The 9,972-nt window shown below is 42.1% G+C and overlaps 1 protein-coding gene across 1 annotated transcript; it reads left to right on the top strand.

The window, feature by feature from the left end:
• Nucleotides 1–56: 56 nt before the first annotated feature.
• LEPROT lies at nucleotides 57–2,440 on the top strand (the record flags this gene model as incomplete). The annotated part of the gene is made up of 3 exons (XM_009075127.1): nucleotides 57–132; nucleotides 938–1,124; nucleotides 2,328–2,440. Coding segments are annotated over 3 exons (376 nt in total), but the record flags the coding sequence as incomplete, so codon positions are not given.
• Between the last annotated feature and the right edge of the window lie 7,532 nt (nucleotides 2,441–9,972).

Raw genomic sequence — 9,972 nt, 5'->3', positions numbered from 1 at the left:
TGGGTGGTACCCGGTGCGGTGGTACCCGGCTCACTCCTCGCCTTATACCTTTGCAGCTCTCGTGGCCCTGTCCTTCAGCGGAGCCATCGGGCTGACGTTCCTCATGCTGGGCTGCGCCCTGGAGTACTACGGGTGAGCGGGCAGGGTGCGACCCCAGAGCTTCCCCTCGCAAACGTCCTTTAATCGAGGTGTCGATGCCGTTTTATCCAGCTGTCGGGCCCTCCCCGCAGACCTTCGCTTCCTGGCTGTGGTCACACTGCAGTTGTTTGTGATTTAATGCCACTTCCTTAGCTGTATTTGCATTTCTGTTTTCAACAAAACGACTGCAAACGGCTCTATCCTGTCTCAGGAAAGGCAGTGCCAACTTGCTAAGCAATCGTTTTTAACCTTGCCTTTAACTCCTCGTGTCTTTAAACACCCCTCCTACTACCAGACTCCAATTGGGATATCCCTGGAAGTGGGTGAGCTGGAGCTGGATTGGCTGGAGCTGAATGATCTTTGGGGTCCTTCCCATCGCAAACCTTTCTGTATTTATATGGTTCCATGCCTGTTACACTGAAAAGCTGAGAGAAGGCCCCTGAGAGCTCTGACACAGAGATGAGAGCACCAGGGTGTGCCTTCATCCAGCTGGTTTATGCCTCTAATTTGGGTGAGCTGTTCCCATCCTGGAGCATTTCCTGTTCCCTCTGTGGTGCTGGTGAGAGTCGAGTCAGCAAAGTGATGCAGTTGTGGAATGAATTCACACTTGGTTGTGCCAGAGGGTGGATCCTACCTGTGCCAAGGGGAAACCAGGGGGTATTTAACCTCAGGTTGGGGTTAAATCAACAAGCATAAAGCAGAATTACAGCTGTTGCAACACTTTTTCCTAACCAGAAGACACTTGTGACTGAATCATCCACCCCAACTGATTATGCCTTTCCTTCTTCTCTCTCCCCAGTGTGTATTGGCCTCTGTTTGTCCTCATATTCTACTTCATCTGCCCCATTCCCCACTTCATTGCCAAGAGAGTGAGTGATGACACGGATGCAGCCAGCAGTGCCTGCAGGGAATTGGCCTATTTCTTCACCACAGGCATTGTTGTCTCTGCCTTTGGGTTGCCTATAATCCTTGCACGGGTCGAGGCGGTGAGTTCTGGCTCCTTTTTGTTGTAACACACCAATTGCTAAGTTATAATCTTTAAGTGCACTGTAAATCTGTCTTTAATTTCTTTATTCTTCTGAGGAAAATAGTCTGCTCAAACTCTGTCTCTGTGCTGCTTTTTGACCTGATTGAATTTGCATAACTAAAAAGTTTTTAGCTGGGTTTTTTCATCCCTCAGGTTTCTTTTGGCCCAGTGCAAGATAATATCTCCTTCTCCATCTCATGCCTCTCTGTCTCATGATCTTTTTGCACTGCTTCCTGCACCAGCTTCCTCATTTTTTTATCTTGGAATGTCTCCTTTCTCCACTTAGGGTGCTGAAAACTTGGTGACTGGAGTGTGTTATCAGTTAAATGGCCAAACTTCCTGAGCTGCTCTTCTGGTTCTCAAAGCATTTCCCCAGCTCATGCTTAGTCCCCTCACAGCCTGAGGAAATTCTGCCTAACTGCTTTTCCCTTTGCTTTCTGAGCTGCAGTCAGGGGTGAGATTTTTGTCCTGTTTATTTGCAAGGCACAGAACTCCCTTGTCCTGTCTCCCAATCCACCCCCTGATGTTTTTATGTTGGTTTTTCCCCCTCAACCTTTCATTTTTACTTAAAACTTATGTGCTTAGCTTGAATTTACTTGCAATTCCCAATTTTCCTGGCTTTTTTTGGTATTGAAGTCGTGGTCCTGCCAGTAGGCAGAGGCAGAATGACCACGAGAGGGAACTCTAATTCATAGCTGTGTCTTTTAAATGTCTTTTATTTGGGTAAAATTAGATTTTAAAATAAGCTATTTCCCTTTAAAACTGCATATTCCCTGCTTTTATGAAAGGAGAGCTTTTGTCTTATTGCATACAATGAAAGGAGAGCAGTAATTCACCACATTTCCCTCTGAATTAGGTATGTTTGAGTGATTTTTTTATAGTATGTTAAGGGGTTAGAATGGACCTTAATGCTCATCCAGTCCCAACCCCATTTTGTTGTGTGGCAAGTCATTGTTTTGTTCCAAACCACATTATTTTGTTCTGAAGTGTTGTGTGTTAGTTGCTAATTGAATAATTAGCCACATAAATTGAATTATTTATTGTTTGTCCTTATGCTCTTGGCATCTTTCTGTAGTATTTTGGTGTAGTTTAATGCATAGAAATAACTGCCCTGAACATCTACCAGAAACTGCTTTGACTGTTCCATTTCCTTGCATTTCAGATCAAATGGGGAGCCTGTGGCCTGGTGCTGGCTGGCAATGCAGTCATTTTCCTTACTATTTTAGGCTTTTTCCTTGTGTTTGGGAGAGGAGATGACTTTAGCTGGGAGCACTGGTAGGACAAGGCTGCAGTGCTGGGACACCTCACGGCACCACAGCCTGTGCTGTGTGTGGATGTTTATCCCATGGGTGTGTTTGTGTGGTGCATTTACATGTAGCTTTACCTTTTTCAGTTCCTAACATGCTTTTTTTTCCTCAGCCAAAGGGACAGTGGTGACAGCTGGCTTCAAGTAGCCAGTGAAATCTAGAGTTAACATTGCAAATTTGGCCTTAAATGGTTTACAAAACATGAACTGTTTCACCCATTTTTCACTCTATGTGCATTAAGTTTTGGTTTATTTGCAATATCATTGTTACTTGGGATATTGGTCCACGTTTTTGTTGGGTTTTTAACCATGTAATCAAAGTAGAACAATATTTATATTATTCTATAATACATTATGCAGTAGAATACAAATATTATCCTAATTGGTGTTCCTCAATATTTCTGCTTTGATCAGGGATGAATTTCTTGCTTTTCATGTGAGAAACTGTAATTTTAGTGGGTTTTTCTTGATAACCTGTGTTTGGTTTTACGTTATGTCAACTCTCTCACTCCCTAATGAAAGCAAAAGGAAAGAAACCTGGTTAAAAATCCTTCCTTCAATGAAATGATGTTTATTTAAATGACAATTTTTTTCCCCACAAAGACAGTCTGTGTCCTCCCACAATGTGGGATATATTTGGGGAATAATATATTTTAATGCCTTTTTAGTGCTTAGAGCTCACCTGTCTTCTCTTGTGAAGGTTCACACAAGGAGAAAGGACACTCAGAATCACAATTCACTGTCCAACTCTGTATTTTTACGTGTGAAATGCCTGAGCTGTAAAGAATTGAGTGTTCTGGACTTATCTCCTCATTGCTTTTAAAACATGCTTATTCAAGTGCTGTTTTTGTGACTATAAGAGATTTGTTACATTAAAACACTATTTTAAATAGCATTGTCCTAGTAAACGTTCATATAGTCAGAGCTAGGAGAATCAGTGTTATTAGTGTAGTTTTATGAGGATTTTGGTCCAACCCAGAGCAAAGGTTCAGGAATTAATGGATGTTACATGAACGAAATGGGGACAGAAACCATTCTGTGGTCCAAGTCATGGGATATGGCTTGAGTAGGAATGGAAAATTGGATTTCAGGGAGGTTAATTCCGTGTTTTAAATTGAAACTTCAGCTGTGTTAGAGAGGAAGAGTTCAGTACTGAGGAATGCTGAGTGCTGTGTGTTAGCCTGAAGGGTCTCCAGGCTTTTCTTCTGGTCAAAGAATTAACATTAAAGGACAGTTTGGGTGTTTTTCTGGATGTTAATTCTTCCTCAAAAACATCCCAGGATATACTTGTAAAGATGCAGTGTATAAACAAGTTCTTAGTATCTTATTCCTGGCTCTGGATGAAATCTGTTGAACACTCCTCCTGTGGAAATGATTTGTTCTAATTATGAGCCAAATTCTTCAGAGCAAACAATTTCCACCTCTTTGATTTTTGAAGTTGCCTTTTTTTCTTCTGCAATGGCATTTTCCACCCAAATTACTGAGGTAAAACAGCACCAATAATACCCAAATGAAGTGCCTGTAAATGCATAATGCCATTGCTAACAATTCTCTTAGGTTAGAGTTGGATTCTGGAGTGTTTTACTCCTCAGCATTTACCCACCAAAGGCTGCAGCAGAGCTCTGCAAAGCTCCACAGTTACTGCTGCAGTTTTGCTTTCAAGCCAGTGAAGGGGAAACCAGCTGAGATGAATTTTTCTCTCAGTTAGAGTCAAAATTTGTGGAATCTGTTGTAGATGTGTTGGAGGCAGGTGAGGGAACAGGCAGTAACCACAGACAATCTAAAATGGACTAAAGTATCTACAAAGTGCAGTTTTGAAGAGAAATTGCCTATTTTTTTTTTTTGGGCCAAATGATTCCATGGTACTCTATTCCCTTTGGTCTGGCAGTGGTTGGTGGGTCCCTCATGAGTCAGCAGGTGAATGCTGAATGGAGAAGGTCAATGCTTTTTGTTTTTATCCCTTTGAAGCAGCAACATGCACTAATCCTTAATGTGAACCTCATGCAGTTTTCACCATGGACTTCTTGTATTTAACCTTGAAAATTGTGTTGAACAGTGTTTAAATCATGAAGATCTTCCTTGACCTCTGTAGAAGTAAATTTGCTTGAATGAGTTTGATATCAAATAGGGTAAAACCCCACGATATTTCAGTGGGTTTGGTTTTTTTTTTATCCAGAGCTTCACTTATTCATCCAAATGCTCTGATGGTCAGTGCTGGACATGCTGTCACTGTCCCCCAGCAGCAATTTACTGTGGTTTCTCTGAAATGGTTTTCCTGTATGGAAGTGAATACTGTGTATCCAAAGTGCCTTAATTTCCATACTGTGCTGCTTTTATTTTTTTTTGTGAATGCATGTAGGTAGCAAATATCACTTCTGTTTCATAATCAGCTGAAAATCTGTGGCTGCATTTTATTTCCTTGTCAGCTAATCCTGTTTCCTTGAAATGCAGAGCAGCTTTTGTAACTTTCGTAAACACTGTTTTTATCTCCTGTGATTGCCAAGTCCTTGAAATCATGAAGTATTAAAACATGGACATTGCAATATATTCTACTTTTCCTTTTAAGTTGTGTAATATTAACTGACTTTTTGAATTGTCTAATAAACATCTGATGCTTAAGTTATTTGTCTGTCTTAAATGTCAAGTGGTGACCAGAGATTTGTGTGAGAGGAGAGATAAAACTTGTCCACTGTGCTTTTATGATGGTATGAATGAGAATTCAGAAGACCTAATCTAATTGCAACAAGTGGAATTGTTGTAGGAAGTGTTGTTGAGGATTTACTCTAATGTGCTGGTGAATTATCATCACTTTGCTCTTATATACTCTTCCCCTTGTAGAAGATATTACTGCTCTCTTGTGTACAGGGTAAATCTGAGCTTTTTCAAAGCATTCCATAAAAAAAAAAGATGGGATGGAAGGTAATGCTTGATCTCTTCCACTTTCCATGCTTCTGAGGGGTCTAGAGCAGGACCCATGTGCTCTGGTGCACAGGAATGGGAGGGCATCAAGGCCCTCTCCAGTTCTCATGTACTTAGGTTGGTGAGTATATTGCAGTGGGTGATTTGGATCCCACCAGAGCCTGTGGCAATGGAGCCTGTTCAGGTATTGAACCCCCTTCTGAAAGCACCCACCAGCAGAAGGCTGTGGTGGCTGTTCTGTGGCTGTGCTTTCTGCTCACAGCAATGCCTGGAGCAGCTGGGCTTGGAGAAGGTGAGTCTGTTTGTGCTTTGATTAGCTGGCTGCTGGCCTTGCTCTGCTTGGAATTGCTGTTCTGGACTGCCCAGCCTAGCTCACACTTGGCATGGAGAGACACTTCAGGCTCCAGGCTTGGATCCTGAGCTCTCTTATTTAACCTGCCTCTGGATTTGTGAGTGTTATACATGTGGTGTTTTCCTATGCCTCCCACCCTTGTTCTTGTAGCTGCTTGTTTTTGTACTTGAGATGTTTCCTGTCAACAGACACCCAGCTGGATTAAAAAAAGCTGCAAAAGGGGTGAGGAGTCACAGTCTGGTACTGGTTTTGTGGCTCTTCAGTCCTCTAGGAAAGTTGGTGTGTTTCCCAACTAGTTGTTAGGACCTTGGGTAACTTCCTAAGAAATTTAAACAGATTTTAATCCCATAAAATGAATGTAAGATGGCTAATACCCAGGAGTTGCATACAAACTGTCCTGGTAAGCCACATGATGAGTTTAGAGGTCTCCTCCAACCTTGGTGGTTCCATGTGGAATTGTATTGTTAAACTGAAAAGCTCTAAAACAACCTCTCTAACCCTGATCTCAATTCTTAACACAGCAGGAGGTTTAAGCTCCTCCATCACTGACTCTGCGGGGATTGTTTCTGCTTTCTGGTAATGGATGGCCAGACTATTTCATTAAGCTGGATGCACACCAGGTGCTAATGAGAAATTGATTTGTTTAAGTGGCCCCTGGAAGTACATGACCAGTAGGTCCTAGAGGGCTTTACAGGGAAGTGTCTCTGGATAAAATATGTAAGGAAGCACCGGCTGGGGATTTGTGATTACATTTTCAAGATCAGCTGGACACACTCAGAGAAACATTTTCTCCCATGGCTGTTCCTGTGTTTATCTTGTTTTATTGTTTTCCTTTTGTCCTTTATGTTGAGGTTTGCTTCAGCTGTCTCTGGGGTATATTAAAAATGGGTTACAGGTGTTATCAGTTTCTGAGATTTTTTTTGCAGTGGCCACAAAAACTACTGGAATCACACAATATACTAAACATCCATTCACCTTTTTCTTTGGAATTACTACTTCCAGATTGTAGCAAATATTCTGGATACAACTTCTTTCTAATGGGTGGTTGGTTGTTCCTTGCTCCCTCTACATGTCTGTGTGTGCAGAAGGTGGTCCTGTCCCTCTGCTCTGCTCAGGTGAGACCTCACCTGCAGTGCTGCACACAGCTCTGGTGTCCCCAGCACAGGGAGCACGTGGAACTGTTGGAGTGAGTCCAGAGGAGGCACCAAGGTGGTGAGAGGGATGGAGCAGCTCTGCTGCCAGGAAAGGCTGAGGGAACTGGGATTTTTCAGCCTGGAGAAGAGAAGGCTTGGGGTGACCTAACTGTGGCCTTCCACTGCCTGAAGGAGCTACAAGAAAGATGGAGAGACTATTTACGAGAGCCTGGAGGGACAGGACACAGGGAATGGCTTCCTACTGCCAGAGGGCAGGGATAGATGGGGTATTGGGAAGGAATTGTTCCCTGTGAGAGTGCTGAGGCACTGGCACAGGTTGCCCAGAGCAGCTGTGGCTGCTCCATCCCTGGGAGTGTTCCAGGCCAGGTTGGATAGGGCTTGGAGCAACCTGGGCTGGTGGGAGGTGTCCCTTCCCATGGCAGGGGGTGGAATGAGATGAGCTTTAAGATCCCTTTCAACTCAAAACATTCCATGATTCCTGCTCGCCCTCAACACCTGGAGGTCCTTATGGCCATCTGCCAGGTAGATACTGATGGGGAGAGGACAGGGATGATAAAAACATATCTTTTTTTTTCCCCTCAGAGAATCTTCTGGGGATAGGAAGAAGATTGTTTTCAAAGTGAGACTAAACCTATGGCTTTGTTTGATAGAGTAATTTATGTGCAGTGAACATAATGTGCAAAATTACTCATGATGCAGCCTTGATTTTGGATCTTTGCATACAGAGAAGACTTCCTGTGAGATGTGCTTATAACATGGATGTCTGTTAAAATGAACAACTGAAATACGAGTTTCAGAAATGTTCACAGGTGTTGTGATCTGAAACCCTGATATTTCCTTAGCTGTTTGCTTGCTGAGCAGAGCTGAACTGGCATCCAGTCCTGATGTTGCCTCTGTTATATTGTAGTTTTAATTGCTTTTCCTGGGGAATGCTGATAAAATAATTACTCACTTTTATGAGATTAAAAAAACCAAACAAACCACGTGTATAAACTCCCCAAAAATCATTGAAATTCAGGTCTTATCTAGTTAATTGGAAACCCTTAAATGGACAACAAAGTGCTTAGGCACAAGTAGAGATGTTTGTGTCTGATAGATCCAGGAGTTCATCTGAGACATCAATGCCTCTGAATTTTGATTTTTATCACCTGCTTTGAGCTGCATTTCCCAGTATTCTGCCTGGTGCTTTGATTTTCGTGGTCAGTATGAATAAATGACAGATGCAGCTTGGATGTCCTTGATTGCTGGAGGATTTGGGAACAAGTTAAACTGTATTTAATGTGCCTTTTGAAGCATATGCTTGGAGTAGGAGGATTGCTGGTGCCATTTGTCTGTTTTGCTTACCCTTGGTGGTGACTGTTTGATCTGGGCTTGGGAGTTTGTTACTCATTTCATTGTGCCCAAGATTGGTATTTGACAGTATAACAGGAGCCTTTGTTAGGACCTTTCATCTTTGAAGGAGGGGAAAAAATAGCCTTTGCACCCCACAGAAACAAAAGCTGCAATAGTTGTCACTTCTTGGCTGCTGATCAAGTTCTCCCTTTTGGAATCTGGTGGGAATTTGAGGGCTGAAAGAGGATTAATCCAGTTGGGTGCTGAACCCTCTATGTCTGAGGACAATCTGAGTGTGCTCATGAGTCACTTCTGTGGGACACACTGTCCCTCCTGTCTGAGGGTGTGTGTCCTCTTCACATGACATGGGGGTGATGTTGGCTACACAAATCCATATGTCTGTCCTTAAACACTTCACCCAGGAGGGGATTTAACAGCTTGTCCTTGTTTCTGGTAACACAGCTCAGTGTCACCCTGTGTGGCCAGTTCTTTATCACCGGATAAATGCTAATGATTGCAGTGAGACATCAGGATATTTCAAACAACTCCATGATGATAAAACCATTTCTCACATTATAACTCTCAAAAGGCAACTTTGCTCTTAGTTTCATTTAAAATATTAAGAAATGCAGAATATAGAAAGGAAATTTTACCTTTTAAATCAGATAATACAAACTAATATGCCTTAGCGAGGCCAGAGCATGTTGTCTTTTCTCCCTATTCCTTCAAAGATTGCTTTCCTACAAATATTTTGTTCTTTAATTAAAATCTACAGTAGTAGATATATTAGTTTTCAAGGATCTCTTGATAGCTAGACAGAGTCATTAGAAAACTTAGCTGACTCCATTAAAAACCAAACCAAAGTGACAAGAACAATTACACCTATAACAGAAATAAAGTCAGTTTTAGGGGTTCATTTACAAATACATCCCAAGCTTTCTGATTCTTTGCAAAAGGCTTTGTGCAAGTCAATCAAAGAGTAAAACTATCTTCTTTTCATCTGTTTGTCTGACATTTTGATTGTACATAACTCAGTTTTGTGTAAGGTGTTACAAGTTGCTGTACCTGATTATGTTCTCTGGGCTGTAATGGGCAGGTAATGAAGGGATCCCTAGGTAAACTTGTTATGAGGCTCAGTCAATACCTGGTTTCCTGTAGCACTTTGAGTAATCACATTAACTAGATAAGAGTTAACTTTCAAATGGCATCATTAGGTCGTTCCTTATGGCTCTGTTTTTATGTGCAGACTGAGTATGTGAACAGGATTTAGGCTGTTTTGTTCCCATTTAAACATCAAAATTTCCAACCCCAAATAAAGCCTTTTGAAATTAGTTTTATTAGACGTTCGATGGTCAGTTTTATCTCCTTCAACCCAGGCACTGGAATATTGCCCAGGGAGGTGGTGGAGTCACCATCCCTGGAGGTGTTTAAGAGGTGTCTGGATCTGGCACTGGAGGATATGGTTTAGGGGTTACAGCAGTGACAGGTTAATGGTTGGACTTGATGATCTTAGAGGTCTTCTCCAACTGTAATGATTCTATGATGCTGTGTACAAAGAAAGGGAAGTGTGGGAGTGAAAAGTGGTGAGGTAGAGGGAAAGATCTGATGTGTGGCTGGGGTTATCCATATGATTAGTAGCCATTCAGATACCCTGCAGCCAGATCCATGGTGGAATAATGCTGCATTAAATATATTCTTTCTGAAGGGAAAACCTATCTGAATGGAATATGAGGGTGCAGCACCC

This window comes from Acanthisitta chloris, unplaced genomic scaffold (genome assembly GCF_000695815.1).
Source record: "Acanthisitta chloris isolate BGI_N310 unplaced genomic scaffold, ASM69581v1 scaffold42215, whole genome shotgun sequence".
NCBI classification, from domain to species: Eukaryota; Metazoa; Chordata; class Aves; order Passeriformes; family Acanthisittidae; genus Acanthisitta; species Acanthisitta chloris.
This window is presented reverse-complemented; position numbering and strand designations above follow the sequence as displayed.